This window comes from Carassius carassius, chromosome 31, assembly GCF_963082965.1.
Source record: "Carassius carassius chromosome 31, fCarCar2.1, whole genome shotgun sequence".
Classification (NCBI taxonomy): domain Eukaryota; kingdom Metazoa; phylum Chordata; class Actinopteri; order Cypriniformes; family Cyprinidae; genus Carassius; species Carassius carassius.
Window position 1 is genome coordinate 4239830 of NC_081785.1, and position 23453 is coordinate 4263282.

General features: G+C 35.9%; 1 protein-coding gene across 2 annotated transcripts in view; it reads right to left on the reverse strand.

The window, feature by feature from the left end:
- Nucleotides 1–18227, reverse strand: part of LOC132111373 (synaptosomal-associated protein 25-B-like) — a 33095-nt gene extending 14868 nt beyond the window's left edge. The window contains exons 1-2 of one of the 2 annotated variants that reach the window (XM_059518597.1): nt 18093–18227; nt 589–711 (exon numbers count right to left, since the gene is read on the reverse strand). In XM_059518597.1, the coding sequence (XP_059374580.1) occupies nt 589–660 (72 nt within the window). In that variant the 5' untranslated portion in view covers nt 661–711; nt 18093–18227. The remainder of the gene's footprint in view (nt 1–588; nt 712–18092) is intronic. The other variant, XM_059518596.1, reaches the window with a different exon arrangement.
- Nucleotides 18228–23453: the final 5226 nt, after the last annotated feature.

Genomic DNA, 23453 nt, shown 5'->3' on the forward strand with positions numbered 1-23453 from the left:
CGAGATTCTTGAAAATATCTTCTTTTGTTGCATACAAGTTTGACATGACATATTTCTGGGAGAACTATCCGTTTTTTCAGTTTATAACCTAGTAAAACAATCAAGGACATATGCACAGTGGCCATGTTAATAATGCACTAAACTTCTGATGACATGATCAATCACCCTTCCACATGTATTTGTGTCAAAGTTCTGATTGTTCAGCAGGAGACCAGTGTGATTACAGGTCTATCAAAGTCAGTGCAGAATCCCCACTGGGCAGGTGCCGTGAGTTAGGCTGTTTCTTTCTGAAACGAGTGGAGAACCTCTCATTGTTCATGTCTGGTAATCAAGCAGTCTCCACCAAGCAGACTCTAGTCTCCATGATAAATAGATGAGCAGTCTTAATATAGAGCCGCTTCATTTTGCACAAAACAGTTTCATTCAGAGATACTCTTTAGAGTGATTCTGTCTTCTGCTGCATGGCTGGAAGTCATGGTGTGTTCATTCTCCTTCACGCTGAGATGGGTCTATTTATAAACAGATGCTGTTGTATTTAGGGTTTATTTTTAGACCTGTGTCTCTTATGCATGTTGAAGGTGTACTTACCTCATCGCCTAGCTGATCCGCTCTGGCCTGCATGTCCGTCAGCTCGTTGCGCATGTCGGCCTCGTCTGCCATGGCTGCTGGAGTAATGAGGTGCTCACCTCTAAATGGGAAATGTAGCTCTTACTTGAAGGCCAGAAAAGAGAAGAGAAAGAAAAAAGAGAAGAATGCTTTTTAGACTATGCCAACAAAGACACACTGAAGCGAATATTCCAGACAGATCTGGTACAGCAATGCACAAAAAAGTTAAACAATATATGAACAAACAGAATTTATAAGTGACTCACACAGTGCCGTGCATCACATGTACATCTCTGCATTTCATTCTATTTCCATTTGAATATAATCGAGCAAGTATTGTATGGCAGTCAATATATCTAGACACATTCTCAGAAATTGACTCATCGATTCAAGGACTCAGGTTACTCAAAGCTCACAAAATAGAAAGAGAAAAATGAAAGATATATCATAGAAGATGTGTACTGAGAATAAGATTATGAATTCATTACTACTTCTAAAAAATAATGCAGGAAATGTAAAGGAATTTGCTGAAATGTACTCTTTTAGGTCATCCAAGATGTAGATGAGTTTGTTTCTTCATCAGAACAGATTTGGAGAAATTTAGTATTACATCACTTGTTCACCAATGGATCCTCTGCAGTGAATGGGTGCCGTCACAATGAGAGACCAAACAGCTGATAAAAACATCACAATAATCCACAAGTAATCCATATGACTCAGGTCCATCAATTAAAGTCTTGTGAAGCAAAAAAGTCCTTCATTAAGACATTTAAACCACAAATGTCCATAATAACACTTCCTTTTGCTTGTAAACAGTGCGTGATCTGCGCATATTTCTGTCCTGATTCAGACGAGATGTGTTTTTTTACTGGAGAAAGCAATATTATGGATAGAGGACTCAATTGACTCAATTTTTTTTGGTGGTGAATTATTCACTCAAAGTCAATATAAAATCAAAACTGACCTTATTCTTATTGTGCACAATGCATCAGCTGAAAGTTATAGTAAAGGATTCTTTTGCCTTTGTAACATTACTTAAACTGTAACTTGCTCCACCTATGAGACAAATGTCCTTTTCACTAGATGTTACCAATTCCTCTTATTTTATTTCCCTCTTATTACACTTTTTAATATTTATAAAGGATCAAATAAAGCACCATCCTATAAATATCTTTAAAAAACATCTGATCACAGAAGCAAAATGGGTCATGAGCACCTTTTAATGTTGACTTGAAATACAAATGCTCTATCTTTACTGACCACAGGATCATTTTCAAGAGTGTTAACTGAAATTATACATATGTCACATCCTTCTGCATCAAGGGTCTTGGATGCTGTCATAAATGCCAGTGTGTCTCATGTACCTTGAGATGATTTATTCTTTTCACTGAAACTCAAGCACAAACATATAAAATGCTTTTATAATCCAGTTTAAATGTAGAAAGCATTGGACACAAATGTGTCATGTTGGCTGCAACATCCTCTTGGCACCCTGGCACTGGCATGTTTCCCTTATATTCCTCATCTCTTGGCATGGAAAACGCTTGATCTGCCTACTGTTGATTAACATGAGGACCAGTCAGAGATTTTGTCAAGATCTACAGTACCACTTTATCACTACAGAATGTCTTTAAACAGACAATAGATTGCATTTATTTTATGCATTTAACACATTCTCTCCAAAACCACTTACAATGCTTTCAAAATAGTCATTTTATCTGTTATCTGCAAACCAAAGCCATGACCTAAGCATTGCTTACATTGTGCCAGTTGAGCTACAGACAACAAGAGTCAACACTTTTTTCCTGGTAGGATGGCGCCATGAATACATGAACACCAGTCCATGCAATGTTACTTTAATCAACTATAATTTGGCATCAAATCATGTTAATATATTGCCAGAATTCTGCTGGAACTACTGCTGGTGTTTCCTGTCATTAGACATTTCGTCTTATGCCAACTGGAAAAGGCAGCAGACCTGTGATAATCCATCTTCTCCCTGGCTGCTCGATCTATCTATCTCTCCGCTCCAGTGATGAGAGGTCCAAAGAAAACATGAGTAATTAACATACTCTCTTTTCTATTATAAGACAATTAGATTAATTAAAGAACCACATTTTAATAGATCGTCAAGCCTGAAAGCCTGCTGATCTGTGGCATGACACTCGCGGCTTCTTGCTTTTATTATTCTGCTTCTGTTCTGTTTCACTTTTGATTTTCAAATGAAATAAAACAAACAACTCAACTACCAACAGCCCTATAATGTATTTAAAATGCAGGGCTGTTAAATTCTAGAATCTTTCAAATCGAGTTGAAACTGATAAAGTATAACTTACATTATCATGATTGTCAGTATCAAACAAACAAACAAACAAAGGGCAGACCTTATTCAGGTAGACTGACATGTAAATAATGTTAATCGAACCTAAAAAATATTGCAGCAGGTTTTATCTTTATCTATGTACTGATAATTATTCTCCTGTACACAGATTATAGCTAACCTTGGTCTTTATTTCCATTAAACTCCATTGGTAACGACAGAACTTACGACCATAGTTGCTTTTGGGAAACGCAAGTTTTAAGTATTCAAGTTTCAAGTGCAAGACAACAGTTTGGGGAATTAATAACTTTTAAGATCAGAATTTATATTAATCTAAATCTGGATGAACTCAAAAGCATGTTAAAATCTGCATGAATGCTACATGGCTAGAAAAGAGAGTGGAAGTAGGTCTAGGTTCTATAGACGCTGTTATAAAAGAATCTTTTGTGAGGAAACCTCAAACTGCAATGTCTCACACTATCAATATCCCACTGAAAATGCAGTGCCTCAAAATAAATCATAGAGACTCCTCAAGTCCCAGTTATGTTCAGAAAGAGCCACATACCTTAAGAGAAAAAGAACATTTCTTTGAAAATCTTAGTAACTAAAAGCTTACAGAAGTACTCAGAGTGAAAGCTTAAGGTCACATATTCATGACATATAGTCTGTGTAAATGAAGCTTCAGAAATAAATTTAAAATTAAAAGCAACCCAGAATCCTACAGCACAGTTTGTCATTGCCATTTCATAAAGTGTGAGGACGCTGAGGTCAAGCTCATGATGTGCTTCGCAGACTGATGTCAATGTAGCTGAAATCTACCGTCGGGTATAAGCAGTGAATTCAGAACTATATTTACTTCATGACTCGCCAGTTATTTAATGTTTCATGTCTGTAAAACACAGCATGGAGTGCAGTGCATGAAAAATGAATTACACTTTTATTTTGTTCTTTTGTGAGTGTAGAACCCCAGCTGAAAATAATTATGAGCACATAGTGTGTGGATCCATCAATATTTTCCAGAAGTTGCACACATTCCCTAGAGAGTGTGGCACCATGGTGTGTGCTGTTTGAACACCTCTGCTCAGTTTGAATAAATAACTTTATGTTCATCTGTGACCTGTACGTGAAGGGTTGCTGTCTATTTCTTTGCACCCTGGAGAGAACAACAGTACTTGCTGGTTATTTAAAGCACTCTTGTTGAACTTGACATTTACTAATAGTAACAAGTCAATGTTACAAATGACCTTGTCCAAACACGTCAATAAAATGAGCTGTATTCAGGATAGTATATGGGGAAGTTGTGGCCTAGTGGTTAGAGAGTATGACTCCTAACCCTAAGGTTGTGGGTTCGAGTCTTGGGCAGTCAATACCATGACTTAGGTGCCCTTGAGCAAGGCACTGAACCCCCAACTGTTCTCCGGGTGCCACAGCATGAATGGCTGCCCACTGCTTCGGGTGTGTGTTCACAGTGTGTGTGTTTTCACTGCTGTGTGTGCACTTTGGATGAGTTAAATGCAGAGCATGAATTCTGAGTATGGGTCACCATACTTGGCTGAATGTCACATTCTATTGGAACTTTCTATTCATCAAATAATCCAGAAAAAAAAACAAATCAGTTTCCACAAAAATATGGAGCAACACAACAGTAAATTCAGATTTGCCATCACAGGAATAAATTACATCTTAAAACATATTTAAATAGAAAACATTTATTTTAAATTGTAATAATATATCACACTATCTCATGTTTGATTAAACAAATGAAGCACTGGTGAACATAAGTTCACAAATATTAAAAAAATCTTACCAACCCCAAACTTTTTTAATGGTAGTGTATCTATTGTAAGTATTTCTTACAAAATCTGGTTTTTATACTTTAAATATTTAAAAAAGGATCAGAAAATAATTAAATAATACATTTAAATACACAACATGCACAAAACAAGGATGAAATCTATTTCGCAAATGCAAATAATCATTCTTAAACCAACAGAAGAGAGCTTGCATGGCCTTTAAGAAGGACACTGGTATGATTTATCTCAAACGATGCAATGGAAACTGCATCTACTCCAGGTGATAAACAAGAAATTAGAGATCCAGTTACACTGTACATGACGTCAGTCTCATCAGTATTCTTTCTCTTCATCTCTCACTCCATTATTATCTCTCCTGAGCCATCCTAATTCAGTATTCCATTAATAATGGTCGATGTGTCAGATACGAAACAAGAGCAATGGCTTTCTCACTGGCAAGCATTTTCTTCCAGCCTTGTCTCTACAATGGCATGGATGCATAGGCCATCTTGTAAACGATTGTTCTTCAAGGATGTGGCTTATCCGCCTGAACCAGATTTAATCCACACCCTGAGAGAAAAACTACATTGCCACCCAGACATGCCATCTGTGGGCGTACTCTTTTCCTGTCAGGAAGACAGGCCTGGATTGATGTATCAGGGCCAATTTTGGCAAGTGGCATCACAAACTCTTCACATTTATTTGGAAAATGCTTTAATCCTAAACAACACCACATGCAAGGTACATAGAAGAAGGTTTTTGGTTTACCTGGGAATTGAACCTATGACCTTGCCAATGGCATACTTTACTGTTTAAATTACAGGAAGGGGGTAAAATGTTGTTGTTGTTGTTTTAATAAAAGTAAATAAAGTGAATCCATTTTACAAGAAAATACTATTTTTTACATGTCGTTTCTTTTAAATAACTGTGAAATTTACTAGCAATTTCTGAGTGAAAAATTGTTTCTACACCAATTTTTTTCAGTGCAGTTTAATAAAATTTCTCTGTAAATTTATGAAGAAAAAAAACTGAAAAATAAACAAATGAAACTAAAAAATGTGGTGTAATGTTTACAAGTTTCCCTCAGAAATTGTAAAAATATTTACAAAGAAATGGGATAACACATTAAATTATATGTGTAATTTTGAAGTGGAAATAGACAAAAAATATTTTCTTGTAAAACATGCTTAAATAATTCCAAATACATTAAAATAAATAAATAAATGTGTCTAAATAAGATTAAGCATTTTTATTTACAATATTTACTCAACTACAAAACATTTTCTAGCAGTTGAAATGTCAATAATAGAGATACTCTCCTCTCAAGGACTTTGCGAACCATTATTGGCAGAAATATTAAACATTTTCAATTAATGAGGTAATATTAGTCAACCTTCAAGAATGAGAGTTTAATAAAAAGTTAAAAACGTATCACCAAACAATGCCAATACATACCAGTATAAGGGCCTGCGCATTGCATTGCTCTCTTTAGCATTCAAAAGGTCATTTTGTTTAGCCCTTTGGCAAGTGTTGTGTTGTGGAAAGTACAAGTTGATATATACTGCAACCTTGACATTGAGAAACAGGTTTGTTGAACTCTGGCCACATAGAAAACAAGAACACAGCTCTATTATATACTATGTGTCTTCTTGTAATTAATAATTTGGGAGAAATTGCCAAATTACTTTTATATTCAAGAGTGAAAACATGCCATTATGTTGCACAAATGACAGCAAATATAAATCCATTTATACAGTATGTCCATTTAATAGAGAAAAAGAAAAACCTTCTCTGAATTTGGTTATTATTGCTTTTTTGCTGTTGATTTTAAACAATATTTGCCATCTGCATTTGTATTCATTGTGATGGTGATGGATCTTGATGATTATTATATATAAAGACCTGAACTAGCACTGAACAAAAACATGGTTCAAAAAGGCTCAGTTCTGAAATATTTTGATGCACGTAATCAAATCCATCTGGACTGAAAAGTACACATAATTCCATTTCTCCATCAAATAACCCCTAGTTCAACATTTTAGCACCATTTACATCTAGACATATTAGATAAGAACTAGCTAATGCAAAAATGACCCTCAAAATGACCCTCAGAAACCACATTAATGACTCAGCTGCTATTGTGAATATAAAATAAGCAGAATAATTAACTCTGAGTACTCAGAGTGATCTGACATTTTCACAGAACATTTACAATATGTGATAATCAGCATCCAGAGGAGTTACGCCTTTGAGATATCTAAGCAAAAAATAAATAAATCACACAAAAAAAAGCATTTGACAAATGACATTAACCTAGTCTAAACCATTATTATTTAAAAAATATATATTTTAATAGGAAAATATTTATGCTATTGCATATGAATATAATAGGGCTGCTAAGCAATTAAAAACTCCAACTGCAACTGAGTGCAATATACAACGACTCAAATATTATTTTAACATGTTATGTTATCCATAATTATTCGCACCTAATAAACACTTTAAATTGGCAGCCCCAGTACATAATAGCATCGAAGTTATAATAAAATAATGCAAGGCTCATGTCATTTTTGGAGTTTATTGTAATGACAGATTAACCTTCAGCGAGCACATTTTATTTGAGCAAATCTTCATGTTGCTAGCAATATCAAGTAAGCGCTGACAAAGAAAAGGCCAGGTGCCACATCCCAGTACAAATCCCAGAAGCACACTGCTTGGCAGGATGTGTCACCCTGCACAGTTAAGAATAGCAGGGAATGATGAAACATACAATCTGCCTGATGAAATACAAAAAGTGCATTCAACACAATGTGAGGAAGGAGATGAATGTGACCCCAGTCATCTATGTCTTGAGTCAGATGTTACCACGTTCACCTCCAAATTTCATGAAGAGAGCGTTGAATGAGTGTCTTTTATATCAAAACAGAGTCCATCAAAAGAAAAGGATGTTTTGGATAGAGGTCAGTGAGATAACAGAGCCGTCAAACAACATTTCAGTGTATCCTCGAAAGGAGATCGAACTCCCGTAGAGACCTGCGGCCTGATGTCTATTAAACCTGTCAGGCTGCGTCACGTTGACCATGTCGGGTGACACAGGGTGACACAGGGCGACACGGGCTACAGATTAAACTCACCACTCAAAGAGGATTTATGGCCTACTGGCTTTCTTCACACCAAGCTTACTGCTTTGTCCCGTCTCTTCCGCGAAATTCATTTACAAATTATGAGATTCATTGAAAGAAATCTAGCAGATTTAACAAATTAATTTAGCACAATTCATTATTTAATCTTTTTATTATTCATTTTTAAACAATTAATCTTAACAAATAAACAGAAATTAAAAATGACCTTGATGTACAAAATTAACTACTAAAATTGCACAAAGAAAATTATTAAAACTTGGAAATACACTTAATTTAAAATGACAGATATAAAAATAAAACAAAATATAAAAGTAACAAATTTAAAGCATTTATAGCATTCATAAAATTTACACCAGTCTCAATCTCTATATTATTTATTTGTTAAGCAGCAGTGTAAAACTGACTAAAACTTTAACAAAATATTAAAACGAAAACAAATTCAAAATATTTTTCTCAAAGATTATAATATAATATAATATAATAAATATAATCTCAAAGATTAGATATCTAGATAGATATTTAGATAGATACACTTCCAGCACAGTGTTATCTGGCATAAGCACAAGTCTAATTATAGTCATATGTGATGTTTACTCTTGCAGAAGAGCCTTTATGCATGATTTAGTCTCATGCCACACCAAATGTTCTCTTAATATGCAGCATAATCAGATCTTATTCTGCACAAAACCGTGTGACCTGCATCCTGAAGCTGATAATTCCTTGTATATTAGTAAAAGCAAAGGTCTTTCCACTTTTCTACCATTACTTGATCTCACGTTCCTTAGACAGCCATTAGACAGCAAATCCTATTCAGTTTAAAGCTCGATAACCAAGACAACCAGAAAAGATGGAGAGAACGAGAGGAGAAATGAAACTTTTACAAACAAGGTTTTAAACTAGGCATATCACTAGCAAGATGTTTACAAGACAACTCAGATAACAGTAAAGCACAATAAAGGACAAAAATGTTGTGTTCTTCTATCACGAAAACAAATTCCTCCATCCAAATTTCCCTCCATCCTATCGAATACAGGGATGCTCCATTTTGCCCACTTATATCAAAGGATTACATCACTTGCTCAGCAATGGCTGCTCTGCAGCGAATGGGTGCCATCAGAATGAGAGTCCAAATAGCAGATAAAAACATTATAATAATTCACAATTAATCGATATGACTCCAGTCCATCTATTAACATTTTCTGAATTGAAATACTGCATGTTTGTAAGAAGCAAATTCATCATTAAAAATTGTTTTAATTTTAAACCATTGCTTCTGGCCAAGATACCAGTCCATAATCCATTATAACGCTTCCTCCAGTGTAAAAAGCCAATCCCCTGTTGTCCTCTCATATCAAAATCCAACAATTTATGTGCTTAGAACAGTTTTGGACTGTTTTGCGTTTGTAAACGGTGCTTGGTCTGTGCAGATTTCTCTCCTGATTCAGACAAGATTACTTTTTCACTGGAGAAAGCAATATAATGGAAAGATGACTCATATTTTAGCTGGAAGCAATGGTTTAAAGTAAAAAATAAAATAAATAAATCTTAATGATGGATTTCGTCGCTGCTTTTTGCGGATGATGTTGTCGTGTTGGCCTCCTCAGACCAGGACCTTCAGCGTGCACTGGGACGGTTTGCAGCCGAGTGTGAATCGGCTGGGATGAGAATCAGCACCTCCAAGTCCGAGGCCATGGTTCTCAGTCGGAAAAGGATGGATTGCCCACTTCAGGTTGGTGGAGAGTTCCTGCCTCTCTGCCTCTCCACCAGGAGTTCAGGTATCTTGGGGTCTTGTTCACGAGTGAGCGAAGGATGGAACGTGAGATTGACAGACGGATCGGTGCAGCTTCTGCAGTAATGCGGTCGCTGTACCGGTCTGTCGTTGTGAAGAAGGAGCTGAGCTGTAAGGCGAAGCTCTCGATTTACCGGTCAATCTACGTTCCTACTCTCACCTATGGTCATGAGCTGTGGGTCATGACCGAAAGGACAAGATCCCGGATACAGGCGGCCGAAATGAGCTTTCTCCGCAGGGTGGCTGGGCGATCCCTTAGAGATAGGGTGAGAAGCTCTGTCACTCGGGAGGAGCTCAGAGTAGAGCCGTTGCTCCTCCACATCGAGCGGAGCCAGCTGAGGTGGCTCAGGCATCTATTTCGGATGCCTCCTGGACGCCTTCCCAGGGAGGTGTTCCAGGCACGTCTCACGTCTGGAGGGACTATGTCTCCCGGCTGGCCTGGGAATACCTCGGGGTCCCCCAGGAAGAGCTGGAAGAAGTGGCTATGGAGAGGGAAGTCTGGGCGTCTCTGCTTAGACTGTTGCCCCCGCGACCCGGCCCCAGATAAGCGGAAGATGATGGATGGATGGATGGATGGATGGATGGATGATGGATTTCTTTATTACAAACATGCAACTTCACACTTCACAAGACACTAATTTACAGGCTTTGTCTCTTGTTATTTTGGGATGTTCACATCATCTGCCTGGCTCTTATTCTGATGGCACCTATTCACCGCAGAGGATCCACTGGTGAGAAAGTGATGTAATGCTAAAATTCTCTAATGTATGTTCTGATGAATACAAATTCATATACATAGTGAATGGCCTGGGGTTAAGTAAATTTTCAGTAAACATTCATTTTTGGGTGAACTATTCCTTTAAGAGTGTGAACGCTCTTTAAAACATCTGCTTTGGAATGACATGAGGATGAGTAAATGATGCCGTCATTTTTTATTTGTTGGGTGAACGATTCCTTTAAAAATTAACTGCATCAGTTGCACCATGCAAGACGTTCAGAAGAAGTGAAAATCAACCCCGTGAGAGCCCTTTTAACTCTAATAATCAACCAACTAATTAAATCAACCATACTGACACCTTTCAGAAGACAAAAGTTCTCCAAGGTGTAATAAAAAACAGAGAAAGTGAGGTAGTTAGCATGAGTCGGACATCTGCAAAGTGTGTCGTTAAATATTTCTGATGAAAACATCAGGTTCCTTTCCTCGGACCAATGTTTAGATGCTCGACAAGGTCGAACACGCAGGTAAGCTACATCTGATCTCCAACCATATGCTTCTATAAAATTACAAAAATGTTCGGAAAATTGAATCCTGTAACTCCAGAGGAGGTATGTTAGCAGGAAATGAACTGGCAGTGTTAATTTCCTAATGTCAACAGAATTTCAGTTGAGGCTGATATAATACCTCCATTTGGAAAACACGCTGAAGCACATTAATCATGCGTGGCGTTGCACTTGAGAGGCATACTCGACTCTGAATGTAGGACACACGATCCTGATCACAGCCCTGTGATGGAGAGGATGTCATGTATAGCTGCTCCTCTTTGTTTCAGTGAAGCCAATACTCTTGATACTTTTTCTCATATGATACTTCCTATGCTCTTCTTTTGATCCCCTTGCATTTAAAGTGAGACTTTTAATTCATATTCTTTTAAAATGCAAAGACACATTGCTTGGAGCATGTACTTTAAGATGGAGAAACCTTCACAAGTGCATTATGGGTTTCAGATGCAGCTGTTTCTATGTCAAGGACAGTGGAAATGTCAGTTCTGCACACTGGCACATCTGTCTCTGCCTTCATAGTGCAGACATACATTATTCACTGAGAACTATGAGGTCAAGATTATTAATGCACTGTTTTTGTGAAAAGACACTGGCTGAACATAGACATGACTGGATCTTATAAAACCCACAATGCACTGGGAATAATGTTTTTTTAAAAGCAATTTTAAATCTAAATATTAATAAATATTTAATTAATATCTAAATATTAATTAAATCTAAAGATTAATACAAATCTAAAGATTTATCATAAAATTGATAGTTCTGAATATACAGTCTGTTTATGAATTAAATGCTATTGTAATATTACTTTTGTCTTTTATGAGGAAAAAAATCTTTTCATGCAATTAAAATGAATGGCATATATATATATATTTAAATTTTGTTTTTTTTCATATTGCCAATTCTAATTGTTTTTCTATCTTTTTTAAAATATGAATGCCTAAAACACCCTTTACCTATATCTCGTATCCTATGTCTTATGTCTTTACCTTTTAAAGATGATGAGGTGACCATTATGAAGAAGATTGTTGAGAGGCTTGTTTTTCTCCTTTTATTAGTTTGTTTGAACCAAGGATGTTAATAACACTTGGAGAGATCTATCCATTAGTCCATTCATCTCAAACCCTTCAGTAGTGTCTATCCTGAGCTGTGGCAGACAGGGACAAATACAAGACAATGCTTTCAAAAACCCCTTCAAGAAAATCAGCACTGTTCAAGAAAAACATCCCAGAGAATATAATGAACTATTTACTATATATACATATATATATATATATATATATATATATATATATATTTATATATATATATGAATGCAACTCAAAAGGCCTGTGTTAACCTCATGACCAAAATGTCCTTGTCAACATATTTAACCCAACCTTGTGCTTCCAAAGGTCCCGCCATCCAATGCCACCCCATAATTCCCCATGCTCAGAGTTATGGCTTCATTTTTACTCAGTTCACAAGGGACCATCTGGTCACATGTGACCCTTAAACCCAAGGGACATGCCTCCAACACACCACAGGCTTATCTCTATTAAAACCCTGATCCTGGGATCAAGGCGAGTCCCTCGAGCAGCGGCTGGCCTTCTACTGAGAAACTGTCTTCATCAGAGAGCTACCAAACCAGCATGTTCCTATGTGTTTCTTTGGAGATAGTGTGTCTGTAAACAAAACCTGACATCGGTTTTGCATTTTTCTCATTATGTTTGCAGACAGAATCTGTGGGAGGGGAACTGGTCCTAAATCAGTCGGAAAATGGAGAGTTTAACCCAAGGCTATATTTGTGCTATGAGTCTATTTTCTCTCTCCTTGCCAAAGGCATGCATGGGAAGCAAAAGTGAGGCAGAAAGGTGGAATTCATTTATGACACAGGCAGAGGCATTTGTGTTTATTTTATTATTCATTACGATTTTTTTTTTTTTTTTTTGATTATGTATCAAATAGCTTCACTAAGAGCAGAGAACACTTTCAGTGGACATGACTATGGCCCAGAGGTGACTCCTCATCTGCCCTGTACTCTCCAACAGACGTCGAATGATCTTGGCATTTGGGTAGGGAAACATAAGATGCAACTCAACTAAAAAAAAGCACGGTTTTACATGTCAACCGCATGAAACAGATACCAGCTTGGCCATCATTTTCTACAGATTAGGACACTTTGAAAATCTGTGACTGTGTTAAGGTTTCAGGGGTTACCATCCAGAGTGATTTGAAATGAGATGTCCAAGTGGATCACATGTTGTCCTCAGCCAACAGAAAGCTTTGATGTTCAAGAATTGGTTATCATCTATAAATGGTATGTGTGCCTTGTACTGAGAACGCAGTTCCTGTTTGGCACAGTTTGTTGACTACAGATTAAGTTAAAAGGCTGGAAAGTGTGCAGAAACAGGTTTGTAAAATTATACTTGGTCAAAGGTATTAAGAAAGAGTTAATAAACTAATACACTATAAACAGTGTGTGAGAGGAGAGGAGAAGGACAATTCATTTTGTTAAGACTTTGTGCATGGAAGTCATGAATAAAACTCAAGATACTACAATTGATCTGTTGTACAGTAAACATACATCATTTAAATAAACTGTATGAACATCATTTGAACATCTCACCTTTTAAGACTAGGAGGAAAAGCAAAACATACTTTACAATATTCAGAGTGTGACTGGAGCTCAATATTTAAAACTCTACAGCAATACACATGCAAAAGTGCAATACTGCAATACATCTGTCAGACCATATAAAAATCCATGGCAGGCATCTTATAGCTGAAAAAGGAGTGAATAAATCCTGAAGCCAAGAGTACAGCAGCAAAAACTAGGCCAAAATACACTTTACCATAAGAAGCCTTGCATGTGCCATGGGCTATATGGCATTATAAACAACTTACTGCAAGTAGACTACTATTAAAATGCATCTTAAAGTCAGCATGTAATGGACCCTTTTCACATTTCTGTGGTTCACAGAAGCGGAAGTCATCATAGTTGGGTAAACAAATATGGCGGTGAACAGAAACTACTGTACAACAAATTACATTTTTTTAATAAAAAGAACAACATGATAGTGTTTTGATGACTTTCCAAAAGAGGAAACACTGAGAGACTGATTATGTTGGTATTTATGGTAAAGTTCTGGCAAACACAGCTGCCATTATAACAGTAGATTTCACTGATGTTTTTTTTTACAGTGTACATTAAATAAAAACATTAAAAAACACTAAATTTATAATGTGTAAATACATCACAGTCTGTGAAATTGGTCCATATAAATAAATATATATATTTACTTTCTCAATGCACATTCTTGGTCTTATGGTGCACAATGCATCAGTGCACATTATTTGAAAAAAAAAAAAATGCTTGTCTTTGTATCTTTAATCAGAAGGTAATATCCTGTTCTACCTCTGCAACTTCATTCCTTTTCGCCTGTTATCAAGAATCTTTTCTTTTAAAACCCATCCCTCTGCTTGGTTCCAAATGGTATATCTTACACAAGTCAAGCAATTCCCAAAGGATACACGTGTCTTCTTATAGAAATGAGAAGTCATATTTCATATAGAAATACATCAGTATGCTGAAATAAAACAGGATGTGATTGACAGTCAAAGCATAAAAAGACACACTGTAATAGAAACTGGTAGAAACTGAGAAAATTAATCTTTGGTCAACCATTAAAAAATTATGCAACACTCTTAAAAATTAAGATTCCAAAACTGTTTTTTTTTCCTACATCAATACAATTTGGGGTTATTTTCAGTGAACAATTCTTAAAAGAACCATTTTTTCTTAGTCTGAAGAACATTTTAATGATCTAAAAAACCTAATTCTTCTATAAAGAACCTTTTGTGCAATTGAAAGGTTCCAAAGATGTTCTTCATGGAAGCATCGATGCCAGTAAAGAGCCTTTTTCTTTCTATAAGAGAACCTTCTAAGACTGTTCTCAACTTTAAGCCAGCATGCAATGACAATACAACATGACATGAAGCAGCAGCAAAAATCATTCATAAAAGCATACTGCACATACTTTTCAAGAATGTAACCCGTGCTTTGCCCTGTGACAAGCAGAAGAGGCACAGCAGACATGATACGTTTATGAAGAACAAGCCATGAAATGTGCTGTGTTATCAACATGTCCTTTTCTGAAAAGAGGAAAAAAAAGATGAAAGTCTGCCCTTAGAAAATGTCGCCATTCTGCGTAAATGCCATAGATTGAACACAGACAAGTGACGCAACCCTAGGACACCACAAAACCTGCTGAATACCACTATTGTAAAAAAAACATATCAAGTTTGAAATGATTATGCGAAAACTTCACGATTATATAATTGTCATATTTGTGTCAGAGCTTTGGCTGTGTAGTACAGCAGTGTTCGGGAGGTTCAAAGCAATCATCTTTTCCAGAGGGGATTACAGCTTTAAAACCAAAATGAGTGTCCCATTCAGGAAGGGATAAAGCCCAGTGTACTAATCTGATGGAGCGGAGGGAGCTTGTACGAAGCCATCCATTAAAGCCACCAGCCGTAGTCATTTCTGTGGACTGCTAACTTTCTCTCTGACCCTACAGAGCAGTCCGAACATGTTAGCATTGCACGCCTAGAGCCTGTCATCTGCACAGCCCGTATGCACAGCATGGACGGCATTAGTCATCGCCAGAGTCATCGAGAGAAGAGAAGATTACAACAAACAGACAATTTGCATTCGACTGTTTGACATACGGCGCATCCACACAGCCAATAATGTCATATGCAGCCTAAGGAGAGCGTTATATCATAATCTCTGACTGATGTGATTTTTCTGTACATGTGTCAATGTAAAATTAGTGCTTAATCACACAACATGAAGTCATTTAGAGAAATTTCAGTATTTTTAAATGGAAAATGTCTTGAAACATCAGGAAAACAGTGTTGTCCCATAAATAAATGTCATATTTGGGCATATTTACATTTTCATATATGAAATATGTTGTCATATGCAGTAAAAACATATATGAAGACTGGAATATATATTAACATATATATCTAGCTCATAAAAAAGATTTTTATATACAGTATACTTAAAATCCTAAAACCATTGTCAATACATGTTGATATTATATTAATTAACCTAAAAGATATAAAGTATTTATAAAAAATATATATACATATTATTAACATATGTACACCATAAAAACATTTATTATTATTTTTATTTATTTTCAGTGCATATACAGATTTTACTACTTTATCTTTATCTACCCAGAGAATGCATAGGTTAAAATATGTGTATATTGCCTTAGGTAGCATTTATGAGAACATCATCCTGATATATAGCAGTATTTGTCATATATTACATTTCCATATGGGTAAATTTGGTATAGAAATAATTTTCACTCAGAAATTGCTAGTAAATTTCACAATTACAAAGAAACAGCAAGTAACACATTTAATTAAATGTGAAATTTCTAAGTAAAAAATAAATAAAAAATGAAATAGTATTTTCTTATAAAATATACTCCAATCATCTTTATTTACAAAGCTTTAATTTAAAGCTTAGTTAATATTGCCTTCATTTTGTAAATAATGCTCCAAATCCTTTTTAGACAAATTTATCACTGTTTTGATTCCTTTTTAAACACCATGTGTTATGAAAAGCAACGCTATACTTCACATTGTGCTGTCCCCTGGAACAAAAAACATACAGGTAGAGAGTGTGCTCAAAATATTCCCTTCCACCTGCTTCAAGTGCCTCAAAACTGGATCATATTGACATTAAACTAAAAATAAAGCAACAAAACAACACATTTCCTCCAGCATCCTCACATGAACTCTGAACAAAGTGTCTTTCTGCTCAATGTCACTAGCCACTCCAAGGGAACAATTTGGTGCCAACACCCTGTTGGAAAATACAGTATAAAGCTGTAAACAGACATGATGATGAATAAAACACACCCTGGCCTAGATAAACAGTTATGCAATCCGTACTGGCCACTTCCCCCAAAACAGAAGAGCAATGCCAACATCAGAAGTCCCAAGGCTCTGCTTGAACAATTGATGCATGTAGGCTAACTGCACACGGAGACGTGTGACAAACTTTTGGCAGAGTTGACTGATATAGAGAACAGGTAAACCTTTAAATTCAGTTAAAAGTTCAATGTGACTTCAGTCACATTCATCATCTATCAACAAACATTCCACCAGTGTCATATGATATAGTATTGTATTACGAAGTCAACAGCGTGGAGGATAGGGTTATTTAAAAAAATAACAACCCTGACAGAGTTTAGTTGCAAAATTATAGTGACAGTGTTTCAGGCATTATGGTATGACATTTTGGTGACAGTGTATGTCAGTGTATATCAACTTTATAAGCCATTTAAATCTTTTTTACTGTAAGAAGCAACACATTTACTTAAAGCTCATCAAAACTGGTCTCTTCATCAATTGTGGTCAATGATGACATGAAGACAAAGCACAATTTTACCCACAAAACAATCAATGCAAACAATAAATGTAATGAATTAAAATCACAAGATAAATGATGCTATAAATATTAAATATCATAAATGCAACACAAAACTTTTATAAAGGATCAAATAAAATTTTTAAATAAAGTCATCAAATGTGATTCTTCACACATGCTATAGCACGGTTTCTCCATTAAAATCACAAACAATTTCACTGTGCACTAAACCATTATATGGAAAAATATTTTCCCCTACAGTATATGATTGCAAAGAATAACCAAACTTGTTGTTTGAGTAAACATTCATTTTATAATGCATGTCTTGCAAGTCTAAAAAACTGGACACATTTTCATTATTTCAATCTGCTCAAAAACTAGGACACATCTATTATTAATAAAAAAAATATAAAAAAAAGACTGTTGATTTGTTCTATTGACGTTTGACTTCCACAAAAGCGTTAATTCAGAGCTTGTTCGGTCTATTTTTTATGTTTTGGCAGGCGCGTCTCTTGATGAGCGCTGTCCGCGGTACTGAAAAAAGCAAGAGCTCGACACGACGCTTTGAATCGCTCAGTTACAGCTCTGATTCCTCTCCGAAACTTCATCGAACATAAAAACGCAAATTACAATATAATAAAAATAAATAAATAACTGAGTAAACCTGTGGGAGTTAAACGTCTACAGCTCGTGCAAAAAGCTGTGGAAAAGAAATCAAAACACCTACCTCGAACTCGATGAACCACGTTGGGAATGTTACTATCGCCTTGCCTGCTTCAGCACTGATTTGGGTCACCTAATGCGCGTGCACACAGCTCTGGAGTGAGTGAGTGAAAAAAAAAATACTCATCCCTCGTTAAAGATGGCGTGCCCCTCTGACGTCATAATGACCCTCAACACTAGGGCGTGCCCGTACAGCCGCTGTGTGGGGGAAAATGTCCCCACCTTCATCCAGGATGACGGGCTGCTCTAACGTCATAATGACCTTCAGCACTTAGGCAGGCTGCTATAGAGATTTAGTGCTCATTGATCCCTGCTTTATGCTATAGTGGAGTGTGTGGATTGTTTGGCTCCATCAGATTTTTTTGTAAATGAGAAATTAGGCAGTTCTCCTTTAAAATGCTAGTAAATGACCTTGGGAATCACCCAATATACTGTGACCTCAGAGCAGAGGTTCTGAACCCTTTTTGACTCCAAAGCTGCTCATAGTTTAGGACAATGTTCAAAGGCAACCTTTTGAAACTAGAAGCATCAGTAAACAAAAATTAAAAAAAAATGTTGTTGAGTTATTGAGAAGCCAAATGACAAAGTTGACCATTTTGTTTGAATTTGACCATGTCGTCAGTTCCCAAGGCTTCCTTAATGGATACTTTTTAAGGAAGTATGCATGTGAAAATGGGGAGAAAAAAAGTATTTTATTGTTAAAGGCATAGATAGTTCACTCAGATATGAAAAGTAGCTGAAAATGTACTCACCGTCAGGACATTCAAGAAATAGCACTACATTGCTCACCAATGTATCCCCTGCAGTGAATGGGTGCTGTCAGAATGAGAGTTTAACAACTAATAAAAACATCACAATAATCCACAAGTTATCCACCAATTAATATATTGTGAAGTAAAAACTGTCTCTTTATGATAAACAAATCCATCAAGGTATTTTAACTTTAAACTATCACTTCTGGCCAAAATACCAGTCCATAATTCAACAACTCTTCCTCCATTGAAAACTCTATCCCCTGTTGTCCTTTCACATCAAAATGCTCCAACATAATTGTTTAGAACTGTTTTGGACTGTTTCCACAAACAGTGCTTGCATATTTTGCTTCTTCAGACAAGACAACTTCTTCACCGGAGAGAGCAATATTATGTATTTTAGCTGGAAGCAATGGTTTGAAGTTAAAAATGTCTTAATTATGGATTTGTTCATTGTTCATTTGTTACAAACAGGTAGAATATTTGGGTGATCTATTCCATTAATCTATTCAAAATGCTCTCAGAGTAAAATATGAAGTAGAAGTCCCTAGATGTTCCCCTGGTTGAGTGTAAATGTAAGCTATATCTAAAGTGTGTTTCGAAATGGATGGCTTTTTTTGTATTTTCAATGTTTTTAAAAGATGATAAAAAAAAATTACTTGTTTGTTACTTGCCCCAAGTCTCCCTGATTTTCTAATGGCATCATGATTAGATAAAAGGGCTTTAGCTATAAAGACTTACAGATTCAGATAAGGGACACGAACGAATCAATAGCACTTATTTGATTATTTAATGGCTTTTGGACATAAAGGTTGTTGCTTACTATTCTTTTGTTCTGTATTTGTATCTAGATTGTGTTTCTGTGGAAGAGATTGTGTTAGGCAAGATTATTGTGTTTGACATTAGCAAAGGAGGACCTGAAAGAATAAACAGTAGGCTCATAGTACAAAATAATCTGCCAAAGTGCTTCACCACATTAAAACAAGTCAAGACAAAATCTGGATACAGCAGGATAGATGAAGGTCAAGAATCTTCTGAGATAAAATACTTTACAGCGAAGAGACGAAGAGCAATTCGACTGCTTAAACATGCACTGTACAACAAATCACATACACGGTGCTAGACAGCAGAGGAGAAAAGAACTGCTGGAGGGCACCGATATTGACTCAACAAATACAAATGAGACAGTAATGCTAGTTAGTGTATCAACCAACAAACAGGAAACCCTGCTAAATATACAGTATTGAATTACACTTACAAGACTATTACGGCAAAAAAAAATCCATGTCTTTAGCACCCAAGTCTCGTTTGCACTGTCTGAAGATGCCGCTATCATCCAGGATAAAGTTATTTGCTTATTTTGTATGGCATATATTGATATCTTGATGACATTTAAGTTCAGATTAAGTTGTGAATTTAGTTTTTATTATGAGATGTGATTTACATACCATTGCAGCTCCTTTTTGTTCACACTAGCAGTGTGAGTGCTGATTAATCCTGAATTCTTTGACACAAGTGCACATTTACAGGACCCACACTGTTACCAATTAAAGCTCATTTATTTGAGCCAGATTCCCTTCTGTCTTTCTTGTCAGTTAGCACTGCCAGAACCCACCCCCACAACACATCAGAAAGAGCCCTTATCCTATGTTGCTCATGGTAAAAAAAGTGCAAAATCTGTCATTAACTTCATCATTTGCCTACCATCGATGATTTAATTTAGCCATTTTACATTTCATGCTGAACTGTGATTAAGCAGCAGAAACAATATCCCATATTTGTGTAGGCTTAATCATACTGCTGCAGTAGATAATTATATATGAGAAAATTCATGTGAAATAATAAAAAGAGGCACATTTACAGAGAGCCACCTTTCTAAATATCATATACACGTCTTAATAATTCACATGTGCTTGACATACAGCATGTTAAAGCAGCACAGACATTTAATGACTAACTCTTAACTTACCAGAGAGTTTAGACAGGATCAACTAAATTTAATATCCAAATTAAGCATTCATTTTGATACTCTCTTACAATTTGGTATTTAGTATATAACTTAATTGGACTAACCAAAAATATATGAGAGGCTGTGCTATATTAAGGGCACAGAATGGTCAATACTAGAATTTACTGCACAATACTGTATACTGTGAAAGCCTGTTTCCACACTCTTAAAAATTGTTCCATATTTTTCAACCACAAAAAAGAAAGTAAACAAACAAACAAACAAAAGACAAACACATTTAGTCCTATGGAAATGATCTACACTCTTAAAATTAAAGGTTGTTGAACCTGTTTTGGTTCTCCAAAGAACTTAGAGAACAGTTCTTAGAAGAACAATTTTTCCCTATTCAAGAACATTTTAGCAAACTAAAGAATCTTTTCCACTATAAAGAACCATCAGTGGTTCCATGGATGTTAAAGGTACTTCATGGAACCATAGATGCCAATAAAGAACTTTTACTTATAAGCACCTCGGATTAAAAATGAAAAAGGCAAATGTTAAATATAGTAAAAGAAATTCAAAATGTGAAATATAAAGTCAAACTGTAAGAAATTAGGTCTTAATCGCAAGATATAAAATTGCAAATATGTGAAATAAAATCACAGTTGCGAGTTATGAAATCACACTGTATGTTAAGGTTATGAAAATGACCTAGTCACTAGAATGCTGTTTTGAGCAATCAGCATTCAAGACTGGAATTATAAATACATTTATATTTATTCCTAAAAAACACAACATGATACAATTATATTTTGACTTGATCATTAACATTTGGTCATCTGCTTTTCTAAATATTCCTCCCTCCTCATTTCTGGTACACCCCCGCCCCCCCCTTCCTTTTTCCTTTGGAGCTAAAGATTAGGAGCTGAGGTCAGTGTGTCTGTGAGTGCCACATTATCAAGGCAATTAATTACCTCCTGCACCAGAGCCGATTATCATTTCCTCATCCTTTTATGGTCTTGTGCTTATTAAACAGTCTAGAATTAACAGACTGAATGTATCTAATATTGAATTAAACCTGTCCATTGATAGCCCTGTTTCTCTCTCTAGCACAGAGGAATTGACATCTTCAGTGTCTTATCCTTTCTGCAGCGGCCACTTGAACTATTATCAAATCCGGTTGCATAGTATGGAATGACAGATAGAATTCTTGCTGAGTCCACTGTGTCTCCTTTCATGTGAATGTGCCAGCTCAGAGCTCGGGAACAACAATGTGCAGGTGTTGTGAATTTCCATTGAGCTTTGCAGAATTTACATTCAATGGAGATGAACAACAACTACCATGCAATTTTCCATGCAAAACTTGCTATGTAGTTGCTGGGGCGTTTTATGTGTTTTAACACATTCCTATTTAACACAGAGTGTCCTGTTTGATTTCTAGGGACTTATTAAAGAAAAATTAAGATTTGCTGAAAATGTTCTCACCTTTTCCAGAATGGGACTCCAGTCCCTCAGTTAACATCTTGAGAAGTAAAATGCTGCATGTTTGTAAGAAGCAAATCCATCAAGACATTTTTAACTCCAAACCACTGCTTCTAAAATATGACTCCATTAATCCATAATATTCAATTAGAAAATAATAGTGTAAAGTATATGCATATATCAATATATCATGCATATATCAACATGCATACATGAGTACAGTACATGCATATATTAAATTTTATTTAAATTATTTAATTATATCAATCAGAATGACACAATCCCCTACAATGATTAATCTGTTACCTTGAAATATGTGACTGTCACCTCCTTTTCCTGTGTTCAGTGGGGGTTGGTGATTAAAGCCAAAGTCACAGGAGAGGCATTAAGGGAAAAGGCTTATAGACCAGGTGGTGCTCTCGGTCAGGGGGTTGTATAGCAGTATCCCAAATGGCAGCACACTAAGGTGACCACTGTGCATCTCATTGACTGACTATGAAAGGTTATTTTTATGCACATTTTTCATATCAGGAAAAGGGATTTATATTGTGGTCCTTCTTTACCCATCTTTCTTTTTTTTCTCAAATGAAAAAACAAACAAATCTGGGAATGACTAATTTGTCATAAATGATAGACAGACAGCAGCTTTGAATGCAAAGCAGCTATTGCACAAAGAAATTTTATGTATTCCTCCCCAGTCATTCAATCCCATTCAGCTCTGGGATGCTCTTGTTAAAGTGTATGAAGTCCTTGCGAGTCGTCTTTTAGTCAAAATGATTAATCTATCTATCTATCTATCTATCTATCTATCTATCTATCTATCTATCTATCTATCTATCCATCCATCCATCCATCCATCCATCCATCCATCCATCCATCCATCCATCCATCCATCCATCCATCCATCCATCTATCTATCTATCTATCTATCTATCTATCTATCTATCTATCTATCTATCTATGTGTTTTAATGTCTCAAAGTTTTTGGGAACAAAGCTGATTTTAGACTTGTTGGTGCCACTTCTAATGGTGAACTTTGTGTTCTAAACTATGATATTGTCTCGCAGGTCTTTTTTCACAGCTGCTGAAACTGATCATGCTGGTGACTGAATTCACTACAGATAACAGAATTAAAAATCACTAATAATCCCACATCGAGCTATAGAAAGAAAGGAATTTTTCC